Raw genomic sequence first — 24,779 nt, forward strand, 5'->3', positions numbered from 1 at the left:
ATTTCAATGCTTTTATAATTGTTTTAGGGCCATTTTTTATAATTTGGAGTATTCAGAATAGTATAGCTTGGGCATACAACTCAACTCAAGCTCTTCCTTTTAGTACAATTATTTTACTACTGGGAGTTTGGCTGTGCAGTAAGTTTAATTTTTTTGTCTTTGTCAAATAGCAAGATTTTTGTTGACAATAAATTAAATTATTACTTTTCTTCTTTTAGTTGGTTACCCTCTAAGTGTCCTTGGAGGAGTTTTAGGAAAAAACTGGACTGGTAATTTTGACATACCATGTCGTACGAAACACATTCCACGAGAAGTGCCCCCTGTGAAATGGTATCATTCTGCACCAGCACAGTGTGCGATTGGGGGATTTTTACCCTTTAGGTAAACATATTTTATAAGTTACTTGTAAAATTAAAATATAGGTCTCAAAATCTTTTTTCACTTAATATTTGGTACAATGTTTAAAAATGTAAACCCTATTGCATTAAGCTGGGATTTTTATATGAAAAATTTTATTTGATAATCATTTTGTCTGTGTAAAATAATTTATTTATAATCACTTGTTTAAATTCAAATTTTAAGATAGCTAATTGTTTTAATAACTCATAGCTTCTGTTAAACATTATTCATTCTGATTTGAATTTCAATAAACTAATTTATCTGCAAAACTCAAGGAAAAAAATTATTGTCCACATATATAGTTATAAGTTTGTAATAAACAAATAGATTGTAAAAGCGATATTTTTTATAAGTAAAACAAAGAATCTTGTTAATAGAAAAGTTTCTTATCTTTCTACCTATTACAGAAATGCATTTTGAAAAATCTTTAATCAAGCAAATCTAAGTTTAAGTGTAGGAATTGGATAGTTTTTCCTTAATTTAAATGCAATTAAAGAGATATAAAGCAAATATAGTTAAAGTTAGTAATAATTTTTTAGTGTTATTTAATTTTTTAAAGGGTATTAATGTTTTCTTATTTTTGATATTAATGGTATTTTTGGTAATGATATTAATGTACTTTAATCTTTTAATGTTTAACTTCCAAGAAATTTCGATACACCAAGGTAAATTTTATGCATCTTTTAAGCTCTTGTTGAAAATTTTTAAATTATATCAAATGGTTATGTTATCAAAAATCTTATTTTTGTTGGACATAGCTCAAAGTGCACATTCAAAGAAAAAACAAATACCTTGATGCACGTTCTAAATTTTAAGTATCTGACTTTTTTTGAAATTTAATTTCTCAGGAACTATTAAAACAATTTCTCTCAAATTTGTATTTTGTTGTATAAAATTACATTCTTTAAAAGGATACCAAAAATTGTATACCTTACAATTTAAACTTTTTTCTACCATTCTTAAACGAAATCATAAAAAATAATATATATTTACTAAAAGTTATTTTGGGCATAGAATTATCTTTGGATCAATGAATTTTATGATTGTGTATAAAAAGTTTTCTATTCACTTAAGAAATTCTCGAGCTATAGCGAAATATGCAAAAAATAAAATTAACATGTTCAAACTTTAGAGCGCTCTCCTGACCAAACTTTTTGGTACCTACCTTCTATATTTTGGGGGTCAGAAATCTGAATCTGTGGAAAAAAAGATATGTATATTCAGAGAAAGTACGTTTTTCTGTCATATTTTGCAACTTTAAATATTGCCTGCACTTATTAATTAGTATAATTGAGGACACCGCCTTGAACTATTAAGATTGATTTCTAGAATGGGAAAATCCGATCATTAGATCAAGTTTTTTGTTGGCCCACTGTACATATACTGTTCACAATATAGTCTATTCTAGCTTTTGTGCCATTCAAATCAAACATGTTTTATGTTTTCACTATTTTCTATAATCCTTTTATGTATTAAAAAATTATTCAAAACACAATTTTGAAATCACATGATTTTTGTAGAAACATAAAATTAAATAAATATATAATTAAATAAACATAAATTGTTTAAATTCTTCTTGTATTTATTTCTTATACTAAAGTTGTCATTAAATTTGTTTACCCATTTATTATAATAATTTTAGAGAATTTTAAAATTGAAGAAATTGAATGTACCCCTTTATTTTACTTATGTGTATTGTATTTATTTTTCAAAAAAATGTCTTTATTGTTTTTTCCTTTCTACTTTAAAAAAGTTTTATTGCATATGAAGGTTTTAGGTCAAAATATTGATAAGCCCAATTTTTTACATAAGCCTTTACATTTATTACTATTTTTACATAAAACTGTTCCTTAGTATTATTTCTATGTGGGAACTTTACAAGTTTTCAAACTTTCCGCTAGATAACAGCACAATGGCCCTAAACACATTGTCAGCATAAAAATTTTGATGTTTTATTTTATTTATTTTTTTACCCAAAAAGTTTTCTTTGAACTATTTAAAAATTGGATTTATCATTATATTTCCTAAAGCTCTTTATGTGTTCTTTGTATAATAAAGTTGGCTAAAACAATTTTTTAATAACCCTGTTGACTTAATTGTCTTAAATAGAGATAAATGATCGTTAAATTTTGTTTTTTGTAGTGCAATATCAGTGGAGCTGTATTACATATTTGCTACAGTTTGGGGACGAGAGCAATATACGTTATATGGTGTGCTATTTATTGTTTTCTTCATATTATTGAGTGTAACTGCTTGTATATCTATTGCTCTTACCTATTTCCAACTTTCTGCTGAAGATTATAAATGGTGGTGGAGGTCTGTAATTAATGCAGGGTAAGTAATCTGTTGATTATCATTAATCTATCATACTGTTATAAATTTATGCATTAATATTATAAATTTATGATAAATCTATCATACTAATTATTAATTTATGTTAACTTAATTGTTAGTTCTAGAATTTTCAGAACTTTTAGATGCAGGCTTTCTTGCATCAGAAAATCAGTTTTTACCTTGTTACTCAATAGGATTGTAGTGTGTAACGGGGAACTGTCCATAGAAATTTATCCAGACATTCAACGATTGGAGAGTTAATGTCAGTATCAATAATCTATGATATTCACTTAAACATTTTTTTTAATTTTGAGGGAAGTTTGTTACTATAGTACTCATTTTTTAGGAATACCTAACCTTCACAGCTATCTAACAATCTATAGATAAATTTGCAATTTAAAAGCAAGAGTATTGATTTTTCACTGAAAATTATGTTTCTGAATGTACTTCAGGGTTTGTAGGTGTCCTGATTTTCCTGATTAAAAACATTTTGTCCTTATTTGTCTTGTTTTTTTTCTTTTCCTCTTGATATCCCTGATTTTTGGAACATTCCATTTTCCATTAATCTAACAACGGATTTTAAAATAATCGATTTGAGGAATCAAAAGAGTTAGATTTCTGATTCGTCTTTTTATTTTAATAATTAATACTAATTAATCGAAATTTGATGGTAATAATCATCCGATAGTTTTATACATGGTTCATGCATGCAGCCTAGGATACATTGTTTCAAATTTTTTGGGAATTCAGTAATTTTATGCTATAGAAACTCATTTAACAGTTTCCATCTTCAAATTTTTATGGGGAAGAAGTCAGGTGTCATACCCTTATTTATTATTTTAAACAAATGCTATAACAAATCTTAAGTGGAGTTTAGTAGTTTCAAAATTATTAATTCATGTGATTTTAGAAATAACCGATTCCAATCATTTTATAGCATTTTTTTATGGGGAATTGAAGTATCATTCACTAAATTTTATACAAAAATGTATAGTAGCTTTATTCGCTGTGTTTTTGTTACTGAGACTCTTTAAAATTATTTGATTAAGGAAAACTTAAACTTGATAACAAATTTAATTAAATATAGGTGAGGGAATAATGCCTAGTTTATGCTAATTAATTTCTTCTATAAAAAGTTATATATATAATTCTATAAAAAATTTTGATACATTGATCTCAAACTATCATAAGTTGCTCAGTGCTTTCTTAATAAAATAAAGCGGGAAACTGTTGAAATTATCTGTTCTAAATAATGTCAAAATTATATTTGTGATAAGATTTGAGTTTTTTTAAACTTAAGTTGTGCATATTGTGTGTTTTTTAGTTTGTCATTTATCTTTTTTCAAAGTAATCTAAGGTGTACATATACAGTGAAACCTCCCATTACGAGCACTCCTACGAAACGGGCGCTTCTCATTATGAACCATTATTTTAATTCCTAGTGAATCTTCTATGAATAATCCATTATGCACCTTCTCCAGTAAACAGACACTCCAGCGACCGAACGTCGACTGTCATTTATGCCCTGAAACGTTTTTTTTATCTCTACGAACCGAACACCAATTTTCTAAATTTGAAATAGAAAAAACTGTTTTTCCTTTAAATTCTAAGGAAAAAAACATGAAACTTTCCTTCATTTTCAAGGAATATTATTTTTTTTATCTTATCCACAACTAAAAATATTAAGCTATTTCACCACTAAAGAATTAATCATTCTCCTTTCACCTTCATTTATCTTTACAAAGAAAGGAGGGAAACAGAAATCTAGTCATCAAGGCATCCATATAAGTGAAACATTTATTTAGATTTTACAGATGATCAATTGTGAATAGGACAACTCCATAGAGCTTCATGCTTTATAGGTATGCATTGATTTCTTATTTTTCTGTGCATAGAGGGAGGTTTAATTTGAAGGAGATATTATACCACAGTTCTTACCAAGTGCTGGGGTGGTGTAAACCTAATAATCAAACCATCTGAGGAAGTAACGTGGGACTAAAAGCGTCTATTTGGTATCATATGACTAACTTGAATGTCTGTGTGAATAGGAAGAACATAATCATTTCTCTGAAGCTACATCTGGAATTATGTATACAGGGTTATTCACAATTCCCTCCGGGGTTTTGAAGCGTTATAGTAAAAAAGCGAAGACAAATATGACAAAAAAGAACATATGAAATTATTCTGAAAGTATTCAAGTTTTAATTTAAGCAGTTGCCTGTAGATTGCAGTAACATGTACCACTGAAGCCAGTTGTAGTAAAGAAAAATGGCATTTACAGGCAGAGGGAATTATGAATAACCCTGTACATATATATCAAGAGTTTTAATATCTATATTTTTGTATTGAAATTTTTTTTTTAAAGTTTAAATGAATATCATTGTAAATAATTATTGTAGATTAGTTAGTTTTTTCTATATAAATGCAATTATTCTAAAAGCAATTTAGGGCGTTAAAATTCGTTATTAGCCTACCCTTCCCGTAAACGGACAACTCTCGTAAGCGGACAATTTTGTCACTCCCAAGAACGACCATTTAACAGAGATTTCACTGTGTATATATACATTTATATATTAAAAAATAAATTAAAATGATTAATTAAAAATTTTACTAAAATGACATAATAAATTTTTTTTAATTGTTATCGAAAATTATCACAATAATTTCTCGTAATTATAATCTGACGCTTTTTGTAAAATTTATTCACAAGGTGCACTAGTGATATTTCATATTTGATTCCATTTTTTTCCTTGTTTTTCTTTTATATTTTCACTTTACAATTCTGTCTCTTTTATTTGTTTACACATTCTTCTTTTCTTTTCTGATATGTTTGTTTCATTGTTCTCTGAGTTGTTTTGTTTTTAATCTCCCTTTTTTTTTCTTCTCATTTTTACTTTCTCTTTTGTATACTTTTCTTCATTGTTTTCTTTCAATCTTTTTTTTTCTTCTCATTTTTCTTTCTTTTGTTTTGTTTGTATACTTTGTCATTATTTGCTTTTATATCCTCATTAATTTACCTTTTGTTTTTGTTCTTTTTCTCTTTTGTTTTATTTTTCTTCTTCTATTTTTTGTTTCATCATCAGACACAGTTTATAGCAATGTTTTGTGTACTTTATAGTGAGTATTTATTGTAGTTGTAGCTGTATTTAGTTCTATTGCCATTGATTTCAAACTAACAATTTTTATAATTATTTCTTTGTTTTTACTGTGAGATAAGAAAAGAAAAAAAAAAAACGACTGGTACTTCTCTTTTTTTAAACCACTATTTTTCAGAATATTGATTTTCTCTTACATTGTTATTGTGTGGCATATGCTTGGTCAGATGCTTTGTCATTTTAGTTTATAGCACATGTAAACATTAATTTTAAGGATCTTATAAAGACAGTAAAAAGTTGCTTCCATAATATTATACAATGCTATATTAGATACTTAAATCATGCAGTGTTTGAAATGTGATTTAATAGCATTGAAAATTATGTTATCTTCATTTTCCATACTACAACAGAGCTGCTGACACTATTTAAAATGTTGTAGTATAATAATAATTGATTTAATGAATTTGTTTTAAAATTTAGCAATATTTGCATATATCATCACATGATTATCAAATATATTTTATACATATATGTTTGAGTTTTTTATTATATCACATAGTAGTCAAAATCATTTTAAATAACACTTATTAATCCAAAAATAAAATTTTGAAACTTAAAATTTGTTTAATCCTAACGGGTTTGCTTCTCACAATATTTTATATAACATTAAAAGATTGAATAAGATGTCAAATTTTCTTAAAAATTCGGCTTGTATTTATCTGTAGCATCTCATGATTATCAAACCTTTTATAGATATATACATAGATTTAAATTAATTTTTCTTGTAGTGCTCAAAATCTTTTAAAATCAAAGTTATAAAATCAAAAATGAAAAGTTATAAAATTCAATTTATTAAATACAATTAACATGATCCTAGTTTTTTTAAAGGAAATTTTTAATAAGTAGTTGATTTTATGTAAAAAAAGACTTATGCTAAAACATTGTTGCAATGAGCTTATCTTGCATTCAATAAATAATTTTTTGAAAATTATTTTATTTATAATGTTGGGGAAAAAGTATAATACCATTGCAACATTATTTCCTGTTGTAAAATTTAAAAACTTTCTTTTAGTTTCATTTTTTCAAAAATTGTATCAAGGTAATTAATATGGAGAGGCAATGTGTGTTCCTCATATATTTTGCCATAAATAGAAAATAGAAGGTGGTAATTACTATAACTGACAAATGATGTTGCGTGAACTATTAAAGAGGTTACATCAGTGGCGTACGCAAGGGAGGGGTTTAGGGGTTTAAACTCCCCCCTTGAGCTCAGACAAAATGGTGTCGTGTTTGAGACAATTCGAGAATTTTGGAGTTGCGGTGAAAATTTATATAAAAGAGGGAACGGAGAACAGTGGAGTTAGTTAGTCAGACTAAGAGTTATCTCTGCCGTTTGTCTTTCGGAGCTCGTTGCTAAATCTGATTTGTTTTGTCTTAACAAAAAGTTAATTCAATCGCCGAACCCGTCGTCGTCGTTATTTCGACTAGTGAAGAAATCAGTAACAATACTATTGGAGATACTGAGCTCGTTGAAGTTATTCATTCCAGCTCGAAACTTTAAGATCGTAGTATAGCATATATTTCTGTGCTAATATATATATTTGCTGTTCTTGGACCTGTAGGATATCAAAACGCAAAAATTTAACAATTTATAATTATTTTGAGAAAAAATCACGACCTGAAATTAATGAGGTTTCAGCATCTAGTACCAATGTAAGTTTTTCTGTTGAACAGAAATGTGATACTTCCGTTGAAGAAAACGTTTCTAGCACATCAAAATCTGATGAATGAGAAAGTGGCCCTCAAAGTGTTACTTCCCACCCATATGACATTGGACTTTTTTCAGAAGATATTACATGCGAGAAGATATTACATTATACTCTTAAACTTAAAAAATCAAATCTAAATTTAACTAAACAATGTTGACTAAATAAAAAGTCATATTATCTAGCTGTCTAAATTAGGGAAATAATAGTGCTTTATTACATACTCGAATTTCTTTTAGTAGTTTCAGAAAATCATGAACACCCCCCTTGAAAACATTCTGGGTACGCAACTGGGTTACATACCACTGACTGTTTATGTTGCCATTATATTGTTGCTCATTAATATGGCTAACGTTTAGTGTCTTGAATAATGTATGTACTCAATTAATTTTGATAAGTTCTTTGCAAAAATGTAAAGATCAAGAACTGTAGCTTTCGGATTAAAAAGCTTACATTTTGACATTTATGACGAATGGAAATTGTGTAGTTTTAATTTGCTTTTTTATTTGGAAATTGTACAGGAAATATTTGAAACTTATAAATTTTCTAAAATTTTTAATATGAGTTCTGAGACTTTTATAAGCATTTTTTTTAATTGACCAATAGATCAAGAATAATATAAAAATACTTTTATTAAAACAATGCAACGTTTTGTCAGTGAGAAAATAGACGCATGAGCATGTTGAAGAAAATGAACGCTGCTAAAAATGCCTGTTTAAAAAGATGGATTTATCTATTTAAGGAAATTGACACAGCATTAGAAACCGTTTTTCAATCTTCATTTAAGAATTTTTTTTTTTTTTTAAAGTATGTACAAATGGATCCAAATAAATTTTTTATGTGATGTCTCATTTGCCTAATTCTCTTAGAACATTTTTATAAATTTATCTTTTTAAAAAGACTTTAACAGTCAACAGTTGTTTTTACACGGTATTCACAAATCCTATAAATTTATAGTTTTGTTATTATATTTATGTTGTATGAATTTAGATTTATATATCCAGCCACTCTTACTCTAAAGTTAGAGACTTTGCTGCATAATGGTTAAGCCTAGTGTTTAAAAAAGTAAATACAAAATTCCTTATTTAGTTGTTAAATTTGTGTTTAAACATCAAATTTCTCATTTTTCATGGTATCCATTTATTACACATGCATTTTATGATGTGTCCATTTTCTTACACACACATTTTATGCTATGTCCATTTTCTTACACGCATTTTATGCTGTGTCCATTTTCTTACACGCATTTTATGCTGTGTCCATTTTCTTACACAAGCATTTTATGCTGTATCCATTTTCTTATGCACACATTTTATGCTGTGTTCATTTTCTTTAACATGCTTTCTGAGATGTGACCATTTCCTCTAAAATGCATTTTGAGTTACAGAATGAAAAGCTTATCTCCAATTTAAAGGAGTTAATTTTATTTCAATCAGTGGTTACAGTTTGTAATTCCATAAAAAATATTTAATAATTTTCCTTAGAAATGAAATCATGAGTCAATATTTGACCCCCTATTTTGCAATATTTATAAAATTTAGAACAGTGAAATAGAAAATAGTAAAACCAGATTATTATTTGTCACGATTACATGTTTTAAGTAAATCATAAATGGGTTTATTTAGAGTTTTAATAGCTATTAAAAAATATTGAGCCTTTTAAAACTAAAAATGTAAAATATTCAATTATAATCTTTTTAAAAAAATTCTTGAAAATATTTTTTTCAACTAGAATATTTTCCTAGACAAAATTCACATAATTCATATGAATATATAATTCATATAATTCTATCAATAACAAAATATATTTGTAAACGTTGAAAGCAAAACTGAAACAATTTTGAAATTTTAACTTTTTGTGAACAAAGTTTGAATTTTTTCTAACTATTTGGTATTGTTTTTTTTTCTCTTGGTAATATAAAGATAATATTAAAAGATTTTTATTTTTATGTCTTGTAAAGGTTTTTGTTTTGTTGCCAAAAAAATTACGCAATTCATATACAGTTAGTCACAAAAGTTAGCATTCAGAGCAATTTTAGAACCACTTATCAAATAAAAATAAATACAATTTATTTACAATAGAAATAATATTTTATTTCAATGTTGGCAAATTAAAGTTAATTTAAAAGTAAAGACAGTCACAGAATTTTACCATTTTAAATACTCTAGACAAACACTAACTTTAAACAAGATGCAGCTCACATAACAAAAGTAAGTATCCAAAATGAAGCAAAAAAGATAAAATTATAAAAAAATGACAAGTTTCTTTTGTAAAAAGTGTAAATTAGTATTTTGTAGGATAACCTTTGGATTTTATTACAGATCTCAATATTGATGGCACTGAATTAACAAAATTTTGGGTTACAGAAGGTGATATCTTTTGCTATTCTTCCAAAACGACTTTTATCAGATCGCTCACGTTTCTAAATTTGTCGGTCAAGATGATCCCACAAATTCTCTTTGGGATTAAGATCTGGTGACTATGAAGGGGTTTTGAGTAGTTTTCGAGCATAATATACTAGCCATTCCTGAATACTTCGAACAGTATGTTTTGTATAATTGTTTTGCTGGAAGATATATGATTTCTCCAGTCCTAATTTGGAAACACTTGGACATTGTTTTCGAGTATTATATAGAAGCCATTCCTGAACACTTTGAGCAGTATGTTTTGGATCATTGTCATACTGGAAAATATGTGATCTCTACAGTCCTAATTTGGAAACACTTTGACGTTGTTTTCGAACATTATATAGAAGCCATTCTTGAACACTTCGAGCAGTATGTTTTGGATCATTGTCTTGCTGGAAAATATATGATCTCTCCAGTCCTAATTTGGTAACACTTCGACGTAAATTATTTTTCAAAACGTTCAATTAGCTGTACTGGTTTAATATGCCGTTTATTACCTCTAAATGTCCCATTCCTGATACAGCCATTCAGCCCCAAACTGAAACTGATCAACCACCGTATTTCACAGCTCCTTTCATATTCTGAGGTTCAAGCTCTTTATTGGCCTTTCTCTAAACTTTTTGGTTTCCATCTGAACTATAGATGTTGAATTTGCTTTCTTTCATCAGATAATATTACTGAATTAAAGAAATTTTGATCTTCCCTTAGATACCGCTTTGCTAATTCGACTCTCTTTTTATGATTGAATTTACTAACGTATGTTTTGTTTCGCATGCTCCGGCCATGGTTACCTGCATTTCGTAATACATGCCGAATTGTTTCAGGATCACACGACTTACCTTTCATATTTTCTATATTTTTAATTTTGGTGCACTTATCTTAGGATGTCCTTTTACTTTTCTCACAATAATCCGACTTTCTCTGACAGTTAAGGTACTAGCTCTAGCTGATCTTTTTTTTATTTCGAGTGCTGCCGCACGTTTGAAACTTTTAAATGAACTTTTGCACTTTTGGCAGACTTATGCCCATTATTTTAGCAATCTCTCTTTGAGATTTTTTCTCTTTGAGATTTTTTCTCTTTAAGTAATTTTCTCTTTAAGTAATTTTATTATTACGTCTTTCAAATCTTGTGGAAGTTCCTCTCCCCGAGGTGCAACCAATAATAGTTATTCACACTTCACAAAAATACTTATAGCAATGTCAATATAATTTTAAAAAAAACTCATAAAAGTTTTTTTACAGATCATATGATCCAGATTTTTGGAGTGGATACATATTTTTGTGATCTATATTTTGACTGGTATAGAACAAAATAAGCTTTACGAACAATAGAGAATATAGTCTTTTGTAATTTTTAGTTATTTAAAAAAACCTATTCCAAACCAGTAATTGACAATCTCTTGCGAATTTTCTATTTGTTTTTCTTTGAAAAAGCGAACTTTTCATATTGAGATATAAAATAGATACTTACTTTTGTGACTAACCGTATATGTGTGATTTATATATATTAGATCGTCCAGAAAGTTTGCGCTTATTCTATAATATTAGATAATGTATGTATTGGCATGAACTTTCCGGACGACCAATATTATTTTACAAGGAAAAAGAATTTTCTGAATTATTCCCTGAATTTCAGTCTCAGAAGTATATTTTAAAAATATTTTCATTTTCCAAAAATATTTTGTTGAGGATATTCTCACCTTTCCTCTCTATTTAAAACGTTAAAATAACGTTTGTTTGAGGTTACTTTGGCCCAGGTTTTTAATTAAATGTGCATTTGCGTCGAGTTTCATATATCAGAGATGCCAATAACTGCTCCGAATTCGACAAAATGTTTTAAAAAGCGGTAGAGAACTAATTGACCTATGGCCACTGCTGTCATGTTACAGATTGTTAAATAGGTCTTAAAAATTGTTATAAAGGTCTTGACAAAAACGATTGGAAAAAATTTTTTTTTTTAGAATTTTTGAACCAAAACTACGATTAGGGCGCCATTTTGAAATTCAACAGAATTTACGAAAATGACGCAACTACAGATAGTGGCTCCTATGTTAAAAATATCTTTTCTATTTATGAGCTAATTTTCTTAATTTTGGTGTCATTAGAAAGAAAAAAAACAACACTGTAAATTAAGCTCTTTGTTAACTAAGCTGAATATTTATATAATTTTTTAAAATTTTAATTAAAATAATTTGTGGGGAATTTTTTGTCAAATTTTAAGAATTTTTTCCTGGGAAGTAACAAATATCATTAGGTGTTTTTGCTTTGAAAAAATAACCTTTTCGGATTTTTAACCTTTTTCGGAACAGCAAGTTTCGTTTGAAAATTTTAGTCAGATAGCACAGTGCTCCGGACAGCAAATAAATATTTTCGAGTGGTAGTTTATTAATTGTGATTCTTTGTTTAATAAATTCAATTTATTAGATTTTTATCCACCACTGTTTCTAAGTAATTCGTAGGCTTACATATTCACCACTTTATTATAGTTATGTCATGTTAAATCTTTTAAAAAATTAGCAAAATTATTCAGATATTTGCAAATTTTAGTTTGTAGTTATTTACCGTTTTTTAAATTATTTAAGCGTGTCCGGAGCAGTTGGCATCTCTGACAGAGTGACCAAAAGCCCATAGCTTTAGGTCATTTTATTTATATACGCTTGAGAAACAAAACTTCTAGGATATTTTTTGCATCTATAAATTGTCAGTCTCAGTTCCAAAATTATAACATTTTTCAGTATAATTATATTTCTTATGCTGTAAAATTTTTAATAAAATTGTGCAATTCAAAGAATATAAACTATTAAACTAAAACGAATGAAAAAATTATTTTTTTTTAAAAAGCAGAACATTATAATGCGTAGAGATTGGTAAGGCCTGCATTTTATTTACCTGGAATAAGACCTAATTTAACGTAACGTAGCTAAGCAAAATTTTATGCAAAATTCTAATTCAATTTTTTTTTATTTATACTTTTAAATGGACCATTTTATTAATTGAAAAAAGAAAATTATTGGAAGCATCCCTCCTAGTAGTAAAATATAAAAGCGCGTTTTTCTAATACCGTAAGTCAGTGGATAACTTTGAAACTAATGGAAAATACATTTTTTTTTTTTTTTTAGAGTAATATGTTTTGATTATTTACTATTTCTTTATACATAAATCAATAGAAATATTTTGTCTGATACAAACTCTCCTACCCCAATCGTTCCTACTAAAATTTTTCCTAAAGCTAAAAATAAAAAAAAAATTTAAAATAAAAAATTTCATCATTTTTTTAATCAAGTAAGAGAAATATTATTCAAAGAGAAATATTATTTTTTGGCTACAAAAATGTTAATAAACTTATTCGATTTCATTTATTTGTGTGACTTTTTATTTATTTATTTATTAATTATTTTAATTAGAAGTGTTTTGCATATAAAATATTTTAATACGGTGTTATTGTTAATTTGATTCGTCTTAAGTTTGCATTTCAACTGAAAAAAATGTGTTTGCTGAAATTTTTTCTCTTCTAATTTTGGTCATTCTAAATGATATTTTTAGATTAGATCTGATTTATAATTATATTATCTTATTAGATTAGATCTTATTTATAATTATATTATCTTATTAGATTAGATCTTATTTATAATTATATTATCTTATTAGATTAGATCTTATTTATAATTATATTATCTTATTAGATTAGATCTTATTTATAATTATATTATCTTATTAGATTAGATCTGATTTATAATTATATTATCTTATTAGATTAGAGCTGATTTATAATTATATTATCTTATTAGATTAGATCTTATTTATAATTATATTATCTTATTAGATTAGATCTTATTTATAATTATATTATCTTATTAGATTAGATCTTTTTTATAATTATATTATCTTATTAGATTAGATCTTATTTATAATTATATTATCTTATTAGATTAGATCTGATTTATAATTATATTATCTTATTAGATTAGATCTTATTTATAATTATATTATCTTATTAGAGTAGAACTTATTAGATTATCTTATGGATTCGTCATAATAAAACTTAAGTAACAATTTTTAACTTGATTGCCAGAGCTTAAAGCATATAGATATTTGTTAAGCTCTCATCTTTTGAGAACTGCCTCTAGATAATTTATTTAATGTTTTAAATGTCTTTGTCTCTTATTTGTTAAAATTCTTAATAGCTGTTAGGTATATTTTTAGCTATGGCTCTGCGTAGCGTATTCTTACCTCCACTAAACGTTTCCACCCCCCAGTAGAGTTCATAACTTGGACGTATCAGAAAGATATGAATTCCCTCCAGCTGTAATGATATTGCGCAACAGCTGGGATTTGTACCCCCGCCGGAAGACCTGCAGACTATATGCGAGATATCATTTTTTTTTTCACCAGTTACTGAAAATAAAGTTTCTTTTTTTTCTGGTTGATATGTGAGGAAAACTCAATTCGACAAAAAAAAAAAATATCATTTACTGTAGTCTTACCTTTTAATATTTTAATTGCGCATAGTTTCGTTACATATGCTACAAGCGTTTACGCCATATGTGTCACTACGTAAGTACTCTCGTAAATAAACGCTTAGCACATTTTCTGTGTGCTATCATTCGTATTTATTTTATGCTTGCAGCTCATTATTATTCTTTTTTTTTTTTTAAAGCTGAATTTCTTGTCATATTCTTTACCTTTGTATCAGAAGTAAAGTGCACAGTGTTCGTTTTTATGAAATTGAAGTTATATGAAAGTTATTGAAGTTATATGAGCTTATGAAATTGAATTATGTCTTAACACATTGCTGACCGGCCACGAGTTAACTCGTGTTTTCGTTAGCAGTGATCTCATAGTGACTATTTTAAAAAGTGGACGTAATTTTCATTACTTTTCAAGTTTTACTATTTAATTCTCTACCAATTTATTATAACTTTATGAAACTTGATATATTTGCAAAACTTGTGATGTACCATTTCTCATAGGTGATTTTTAACTTTTTATAACACGGCATTAAAAATTACATATTTTTAAAGTTTATTTATATTGTTTTACTTTCACAATAGCCGGGCACATGGGATAATTTTCAGAAAAGTTACCGGTCAGCAATGTGTTAAGCCAAAAAATAACTGATTTAGCTAGTTAGAAAAGACTATAACAGTTTAAAAATATATATATTTGCTGTCCGGAGTAAGTTGGCATCTCTGCTATAATAGTATGTTGAAAAAAAAATAAAATTATGGCTAGAAAAAAAAAAATTATTTAACTGGTTCTGAATATTTTAACATTTGTGGAATAGTTCCTTTTACCTCTGATACGCAGATATGTTGTTTTTATTTCATATAATGAAGCATTTTTTACGTGAATATTTAAATAGCATTTTAAAATATTCATTTAACGTTGTTTTTCGAAGCTCTTGTTATCAAGGAAAATAAAAAGCCATGTTTAAGTGCCTTCCTCTTGAAGCAATGCGATGATCTTAAACAATATATATCCGTGAAGAATTATCTGGGCTTTAGAACGGAAAAATAACTTAAATATTTTAAAGGTTATTAAGCTTTTTTTAAAATCGCCAAATTGGCGACATTTTCCACCTAGATGGAAATTATCAAAATCACTGCAGTATTCTCAGTTTTTGCAAATTTTTATAAGCCCGGGTAATGCAACATTGGAGTAAGTTTTTAAATATTAAAAAAATTAGACTACAAACACTTTTCCTTTTCACAAAACTGTGGCTTTTCTCCATTTTGAAGTTTTGCGCCATTTTCAAAATAAGTGTAGACATCGCTGACTTTAGATAGGCTAAACTTGACCTAACGGTCATGTGAAACGGTTGCAAACTCACAGCAGTTATAAAAATAGCATATTATTCGCAAGAAAGGATCCTTTCATATTACGACGGAGCCTTCGATTCGTATGTCGTGATATTACCGTAGTGTTATTTCCTTTTGACTAGTCTTAATTTCTTTAAATATAAATAAAGAAAACAAAAATTATCTCGTTTTTACTTTGTATTCTAATGAGCTGAATGATTAACTACAGGGTAACACGGATTTGAGTATAGTTATCTAGTGTTGGAAACACCGTGCCTGTCGGTAAAATTTTATTTGCACGTATTGGAACAAACAAAAAAAGGAGATCAAAAAGACCTACATTATTCGAAATAATTTTGCCCTAATTACAATATTCGGATTAAAAAGTTATGATTTTTTTAATCTCTTTTTACTATTAAGAGGCCCTTCCTGAACTGTCAAAGGGGGGAAATAGAGAGGAAAATTCTTAATATGCTTTACATTTAATTTCCACAAATAAACTGATGGTGGATATTTACTCTATTTGGCATAATTTTTCGATGCATATAAAATACAAGATCATCACCTAATCAGAGCTTGACATATAAAGAGTGCTGTAATTTCAATTCTTCTTTTTTATTCTTTTGACAAAATCATACCAAAGCTTGTTTTGCAATTAGTACTTTTTGAAATGTAGTTAAAAAGTATGCATTTGCCTGTTTTTAAATAATTTTTGATAAGTATCTTTGTTATTGTGCAACTTATGTTCTAAGAATCCCACATATCTGTTTTTATCAGTTTAGACTGTAATGAAATTAAATTTTAAAAAATCTAAAAACTGTCAAATGTGTAATGTTAAATTATTGATTCAAAACCACAAATCGCAGATTTTTAATGTTTAAAAGTTGTGAAGAAAATCTTATAGAAAGTCTGAAAATTATCAAGCTCTATTTTTCCTAACGCGACCTCTTTTGAAGGATATTGTGTCGTTAAAAGCTTCTTAAATACAAAGAAAAACGAAATACAAAAATTCAAGCTGAAATTCAAGATGGCGCGGGTTCTTAAGTTCTAAAAATAGAATTTTTTTTAAGTAGGGATACAGTCTAAATTTGATTTTAATCAAATCATTTAATTAATGACTTTTTGTTTATTAGGTATAAAGATATTTTATTTTAAAATTAACTTGCGTCCCAAATAGAGTTACTCTTTTGCTCATTTTTACTTATAAACCACTTGTTAAAAGCAGTTTCTGAATTATTAGCTGAATTCGTTGATTTTCGAAGTTGATTTCACTGATTTATATTCCTTGGTAGGATTGTAAGGTTTTCTTCCGCTACTATTCACACTGTTATAGTATATTTTTCTTGCTCATACATCATAACCCTTCTTTTTTGCAGAAGTCTAGAGATTACACTGGTTATAATGAAAAATAGGTGAAACAAAAGAAATTACAGATTTCAGATTTCCTTAGTAAAACCAAAGCAACCAACATCACCTACCAACGAAATTTTAATCACATAAAATGATAAATTCTGTGTAATCGTGCATTACAAAGAGTGTTAATTTATTATTTTTAATTCTGATGACCGTGTGTATAGCTGAATTAAGACAGCATATTGTTTAAAATAAGGAAAGAAAGATCTCTGTGCTAAATTATGTGTAAAAAAACTTTTCTGCCGACTTTGATTAATGAGGTATTCGGGTAATTAAGGTTCTATTAACTACTAACTATTAACTAATTTAAAAAGTTATTTAAACAATGACACTTACATAAAATTTCCTAGAACAATCTATCCATATAGCTGTTATACGGTTAATTAACTCATAACTCAAAGCATAATAACACCACAGTTCAAAAAACAAAGGAAATTAGTTTTTAAGCTGTGGTGTTCTGTCTTGGTTTCATCAGGACAAACATACGTTTCTAGAGAACTGGAACTTAAACTACCCTTATTCCGTTTTCATGAGAGTAAACAACGAAATTACTATGAAGTTGCTAATTCGATTGTAATTAGCGAGACTAAAATTAATTTCCAATAATTCCTCCGTAATGAGAAATAGTTTACGTTAGTGAGAAAAATAACAGTGCAATCATTCAAAGAGGAGGTATAATTATCGATGATATCCCATGAAAGTTAATAATCCATAATACAATTGAAGTCTCAGGGCATTGTAATAAACCACATTTTCAAACTATTCAAGAGAATGTTTTCTGATCGTTTTTTATGAAAAATACCACGATTTCCATGTGAGCAATAAAAAATGTTTGTGTTTTGTGTTAGTATCTAGTGGAAAGACCGGAAGCTTATAAAGTACCTATCTAGAACTAAACTAAGGAGCAGTTTGTTGTAACTAAGGTCACCTTTGGTAATCGTGTTTTGTGTTGGTATCTGGTGGAAGGACCGGAAACTTATAAAGTACCTATCTAGAACTAAACTAAGGAGCAGTTTGTTGTAACTAAGGTCACCTTTGGTAATCGTGTTTTTTGTTGGTATCTGGTGGAAGGACCGGAAGCTTATAAAGTACCTATCTAGAACTGAACTAAGGAGCAGTTTGTTGTAACTAAGGTCACCTTTGGTAATCGTGTTTTGTGTTGGTATCTGGTGGAAGGACCGGAAACTTATAAAGTACCTATCTAGAACTAAACTAAGGAGCAGTTTGTTGTAACTAAGGTCACCTTTGGTAATCGTGTGACTTATTAACATATACCTCGAAGCCCTTCAGTTTCGTATCCTCACACACACACAATTGTGAACTAGCAGGTTTTTCTTTATTTTAAACTAAATTTGGTAATAAAAAAAGTTTGAATCTACATTACATAAACATATAGCTTCGAAAATTGATGAGAAAGTAAATTTGAATAAATTAATACTGAGACTCTCAGAAATCAAGTTGATAATTTTTTTCAATAAGTCATAACTTCTCTTTTTTCTTTCTTTCTTTTTGCCTTTAGAAACGCAAGTTCAAGTATTTGCTTCACAGTTTTGCTAATTTTAATTATTATTATTATTTGTATACCCATGTATCAGTTTTATTATGATATTGCGGCTCTCAGTATTTTAAATGTGTACAAAAAATATTTTTTAAAATCGAAGGCTATTTGAGAAAAACTTGCATTTAATCATCGCAACTATTTGCAAAATGTGTTTTAACTGAATAAATCTTTTACGAGGTCGTCGAGTTCCCATTTATTTATCATTGATCAATCAGATATTTGACGGTCACAGTGTCCTTTTTTATATTTTATTTCTTATCTATTTCTCACATTTAATTCCATTCTTTTTCTTTTCTTCTTTTCTTTGCAGATCTACAGGTGTGTTTGTATTCATCTACGCTTCTTTCTATTATCTGCAGCGTTCAAACATGGACGGTCTTCTTCAAGCTGTTGAATTTTTCGGCTACACTAGTCTCACGTGCTACGTTTTCTTTCTCACTTTGGGCACCGTTTCTTTCTTCTCTTCACTTCAATTCGTCAAATATATCTACAGAAACGTCAAAGTGGATTAAAATGCATACGATCAACAAAGAAATTTTTTCAGAGAGCGGAACAAATAATGACATTTTCCAAGTTTTGAAAAGAAAGGTGATGGTTTATATAAAAAGGGTACTTTTTAGGTATTTCATATGAAAATGATCTCGTTTGCGATTAAATGTCATTTAAGGCTGTTCTTTGACGACTCTGTTTGCTATATAAAATTCTCTTTTCATCAAAAAATAAGTTTTTTTTTATAACTGTTATGAGCTAGTAACAGTTATTCATGCGTGCTAGGTTAAATTTTGTCCATCTTTATTTGGAGCCCTCCATGCTTATTATAAAAATGGCTAAAAGAAAAAAAAAGCCGCAATTATGGGAATAAGAAAAGCGTTTTTGGTCAAATTTTTTAAAAATTATTCCAACTCTGCCTTATCGAGCCCATAAAAATTTGCAATAATTTAAACTTGTTCATTAATTTTAAACAGTGCTTTTCGATACTCTTTCGCCATTGTTCCTTAAATAATTATTCTGGCTTTAAAACGGACCAATAAATTAAATATTCTATGTTATAAGAACAGAATATAACTTAAATATTCTGTGTGTCTGATAACTTAATTACTGTGGTGTAATTTTTCAACCTAGAACAAATTGCGCAAACTATGAATAATTCTAAAATTTTAAAAAAAATTTATGTGCCCAAAAAATACATCGTTGGAGTAACCTTTGAAATATTAAAAAATTAGATCACAAACCCTTTTCAATTTCACAGAATTGCACCATTTTTAAAATTAGCATTAAGGGCTCTGGTTAAATATAGGTTTAACATGACCTAACAGTGATGTTAATAATGAATAATTCTTGCAAAGTCGCAGCAGTTAGGAATAGACCACTTAATTCGGAAAAAAAAGAAAGGGAAAAAAAAAGTTTTTTCATGTGATGACAGATCTTTCAAAACATTGCCGATTTTCATTTCAAAAACTCGCCAAGTTGGCGATTTTTAAAAAAAATATTTTTAGCTGTTTATTTATTATAAATTCCATACAATTCTTTTCAGCAAGGTATTTAAAACCAAAGCTTTGTTTTGTTTCAAATTTAGAGCAATCGAATTGTTTTACTTGTTTTTCCACCTTAAACGAAAGAGCTTCGAGAAAGAAATTACCTGGGGTTGCTCATAAACTTTGACAGTCTATTATAGTTGTGGTAAAATGTTTTTGTGGAACATCTTTGCTTTTGTTTGTTTTATTTACAATATTTATAAAAAAATTGTTATAAAATTATAAAACTATTTAAAAGTTGTAAATTTGATATGCTCCATGAAACGCTGGTAAATTTTGTCTTACGTCGCACTAAACTTGTATTAATGCTGAGCTAAGAAAAAATTTAAATTGCATTTTGGAAATAATTTTTATGTCCCTTCATCGATCCAAATGATTTTAAGAATAGACATCTTACTGTAGTCAAATGCAATTTTACGCATATGCTACAAATGAAAAAAAAAATGTGATTTTTTTTTCCTTGAAAATTTTTATTATTTAGGATTTTTGATTATTGTCTAAATGAATTTAAAAAAAAACAAACATATTTTATGTGAGGGATTTAAAAGATATGATTTAATTTTATTGAATATTCAATGTAAAGTATACAAATATGTTTTGTATATATTTTTTTCAAAAATTCCATTTCAGATTATCAATTAACAAAGGCCAGCGACGTAGAATGATCACGCCATTATGTAATATTTGTAATATGTTACAAATGTATAGTTCTGCATATATGCTTCTTTTTCTTTTTTATCTTCTACAGATTGACTGTAATTAAAGTTACGATTTCAAAAATCGATAATTTTAAAACTACTTGTCAGAATGACCTGATATTTTAACAGAACGATCATGAGGCAATGGAATTTTGTTTGGCAGTGCTAATGGATTCGTTACACATAGAAATGTTGTTAACCGAAAGGAAACGATAGAGTTCAGAGGTTTACTAAAAAATTATTAGCCGAAAGGCAAGAATACATGTTTTCAGCGACAACAGTGATATTGTCAACAACAAAAAACAGCTTCATGGAACTAACATCTTATTGATGATTAAGGCGTAAGTTGTTCGATGTTCCCTCCGGCTTGTTGCGCTTGTAATTGGAAGCGCAAAACGGCATGCTCCACAACACATCGGAGGGTATCTGTAATGATGCAATTGATGTGGTGTGTGATGCTTACCTTCAAGTCGGCTGGATTCTCAATCTGCCAGCTGTAAACAACATTCTTCAGGTAACCCCTAAGACAGAAATCACACCGGTTTAAGTTGAGGTAACGTGGGACCATGTTATTGGAAAATGGTAGCTTATGATCCTATCATCTCCGAAATGAGCACTCAGCAGCTGCTTCACAGGAGTGGCAATGTGCGGAGGAGCTACATCTTGCATGAATATTGTGCGATCCACACACTAGTTTTAAAATTATCGATTTTTGAAATTGTAACTTTAATTATAATCACCCTGTGCATTACACTGTAAAACAGTTTTGTTTCCTTGTTGCTTGAGATCTTATATACTATCGCTCCGCGGGTTTCATATCTACAAACGGTTTTTCTCTACCATCTTCAGTTTTAATGCAATTTAATAATATAGTCCGAACCAGGATTTTTTTTAAAAATTACTTGATTGATGATGTCCCCACTTTTTTCTTACGTAGATCGTGGTAAAAAACATGCGTTAATACATTTCAGTTTATACTGCACTACGTTTAATGTTTCTTTTTTTCTTTCGTGTTATTTTCAAAGGAGCAGACAGGCACAAAACTAAAAATATTCCACTGACTGTATATGTAATTAAGAAAGGCTTTTTAACATTTACAATACCGAAGAGTGTCCTCTTTGGCTGTACGGAAATTTCTGAAAAGCCTTTTGTAACTATTTCTTGAACTTATGAATTAAATGATTTACTCACGCTTATGAATTAAACCAAGCCTTAAACCCGTGAAACCTTCCCCTCTTTTTTTTAATTGCATTATTGAGTGTTTCTGTGAAATTATTCAATATGATAAGGGAATGACGAAATAATTCGAGGTTTAACTAAATATGGAAACTTTCGAGGGCAATAGCATTTTATGAGACCATATTCTTACTTGAGCTGAACGTTTTACTTAATATCTTAGCCCATAGAAATTGTTTCGTCTCTTCTGCATTGTTCAGATAAATTTTCTGTACTTAATGTTCGGTGCAATTTTTTTTAAATCATAATACAAATCTGATAAATCTACAAATTGCTCGTAGGTTACTTAGATTCTTAATATAATGTGAATTATACCTTGAAGTATTTAGTTTTAGATTTTTCACAGTATATACTTCTTTTATAAACTAAGCGTGGTATTTAATGTAATGTCCTCTACTAAGTCAACAAGAGTGCCCTTGTGGTTCTGAGATAGAATAAATTTTTTCTAGCTTTTATTCTAATTAATGAAAGCAAAATCTGAATTCTCTTGGACGTTAATGAAATTGAGAAACCCATGTTAATTATTTAAGAGCTCAATAGTTTCAATGATAATAAATAGACAAAAAATTTTAGCACTGTTTTAAAGTCGGCATTTTTTAAATTTTTTTTAAAAATTTAATTGAGCTTTATGAACAAAATTTGAGATTTTGTTCAATTAAACCACCGTCCCAGTTATACTAGTCAGTATTATCGTTTTTTTTTTCTTCCTGAAATTAAAGAAGGAGAAAAATACACTCATTTATTCAATATCTTAAATGTCATGCTCATGATATCTTATAACACATCATGAGTTCACGAATCGTAGTAATATTGTTCCTAATGCAAGAATTCGCATTTGCAACTAACTTATGCTTTACGGGAAGCTAACTTGGCAGCATTGTAGGCATTACCTCGATAAATATATAGGTAGCGCAAACTACTTAAAAAAGTGAATCAATTAACGATAAGCAAACCTCTTAGAAAATTTAATAAAGGATAATGCCCTATCTCAATATTTATATACCATTTATCAATATCTAATAATTAAAAAGAAAAATAGGAAAATAATTTTATTCTCCAGCGAAGTTTACTTTTGGATCTATATTTGCTACTACTTTCATTATTCTTGTATTTGCACGTGTATACCAGTTGGCTTATGCGTAAACCAGTCATTTTTTAATTTTTTTGCTCATACTTTTTGCGTAACGAACGGGGAGTGGAAGATGCTTTTAATACTTCATCTCATAGATGGCGATTTGCGCAGTGTTGCATCAGTTGAGTTTCGATTTCAGCCATTGTAACCTAAACATTTATTCTACTTGGTATTTAACATATTTACTGTTATAAAGCGTGTGATTTGATTAAATGCAATACTTTCTGAAATAAAGGTTCACTCATCAGAAAGAAATTTTGAGGTTGGTGCGGCCATGCGAATTACGATATTCTTAAGGTTCATTCGTTTAATTTATTTCCTATGAGGGGATTTGCTTATGTGTTGCATTTAATCAAACTATAACGAACATACTCTATAGTTAAAAATATATTTATTAACAAGTAGAATGCATATTCAAGTTATAAAAGCATAATCGAATCTGAGCAGCAGTATGTAATGTCCCAAAAACTAGAGTTATTCTTTTCCCGATAGAAAATAAGATTCGATAGAAAATAACTGATACGCCTTGCCAAGTTAAACTGACGTAAACCATCGTGTGCAAATGTTTTATTATTATTTTTATTAATATTTCAATGACTGATGTTTAAAAAAAATGTCTGTTTCATTATTCATGCTGTTTCTCGCTATGAAGTGTTTTTTCATATTTATTCAAGAACTTTTTCTTATTTGCGTTTGAAAAACCAAATTGAAATTATGTTGCTCGTTAACCATTCTTACTTATTGTTAAATTTGTACATTGTTTTTTTCATAAAGTATTTTTATAAGTATGTGGATATACATATTAAAATGTATTGAGTTTTTATGTTGTTGCTTTGTTTATTACTATATCAAATGTTGTAGATTAAATTTGTATAATAAAAATGAATTAAAAATAATAATATGTGTACTGTTACCTCCATGGTTGTCAACTTATCTCAAACTTATTAAGTGCTTACAAAATATCGGCATATTATTAGAGAACTTTGTCTTGAATTCATGGTGGAGACAATTAAGTGCTTTAAAGTAAATCAATTTGGCGAGTGAATCATTCATTTAGAGTTGTGGTACACAACTTGAATCTTAATAACAGACCACTTTCATGGGTGCAACTTATCAGTCCTAGAGACTGAATTCAGTCTTAAGCTGACAGTAGGCTAAATTTCATCAATTAATATCATTTGTGTTTTAAATTAAAATTTTCTTTTTTCCTTAAAAATGTAACAAATATTTTTTCTTAAAATAAATTATTACATTTTAATGAAAACGTTGTTATCTTGCATAATTATTGCGAAATTATTAAGTAATGTTGTCTCACGGCAATGAAAGAATAGGATTGATTGAACTTTAGATCCTGCTTCCTTAAACAAAATTTGTACTATTGTTGCGTTTAAATTTGCTTGAGTT

At 28.2% G+C, this 24,779-nt stretch overlaps 1 protein-coding gene across 1 annotated transcript in view; it reads left to right on the plus strand.

Moving 5' to 3' along the window:
* The window catches only part of LOC107441353 (transmembrane 9 superfamily member 1), a 38,991-nt gene extending 18,160 nt beyond the window's left edge, over positions 1-20,831 (plus strand). The window contains exons 12-15 of the mRNA XM_016054578.5: positions 28-138; positions 219-381; positions 2,542-2,733; positions 19,085-20,831. Coding sequence (XP_015910064.1) covers positions 28-138; positions 219-381; positions 2,542-2,733; positions 19,085-19,286 — 668 coding nt within the window. The 3' untranslated portion in view covers positions 19,287-20,831. The remainder of the gene's footprint in view (positions 1-27; positions 139-218; positions 382-2,541; positions 2,734-19,084) is intronic.
* The last annotated feature ends 3,948 nt before the right edge of the window (positions 20,832-24,779 follow it).

Source organism: Parasteatoda tepidariorum, chromosome 5 (assembly GCF_982258835.1).
Source record: "Parasteatoda tepidariorum strain Cologne lab strain chromosome 5, Ptep-v5.0, whole genome shotgun sequence".
Lineage (NCBI taxonomy): Eukaryota > Metazoa > Arthropoda > Arachnida > Araneae > Theridiidae > Parasteatoda > Parasteatoda tepidariorum.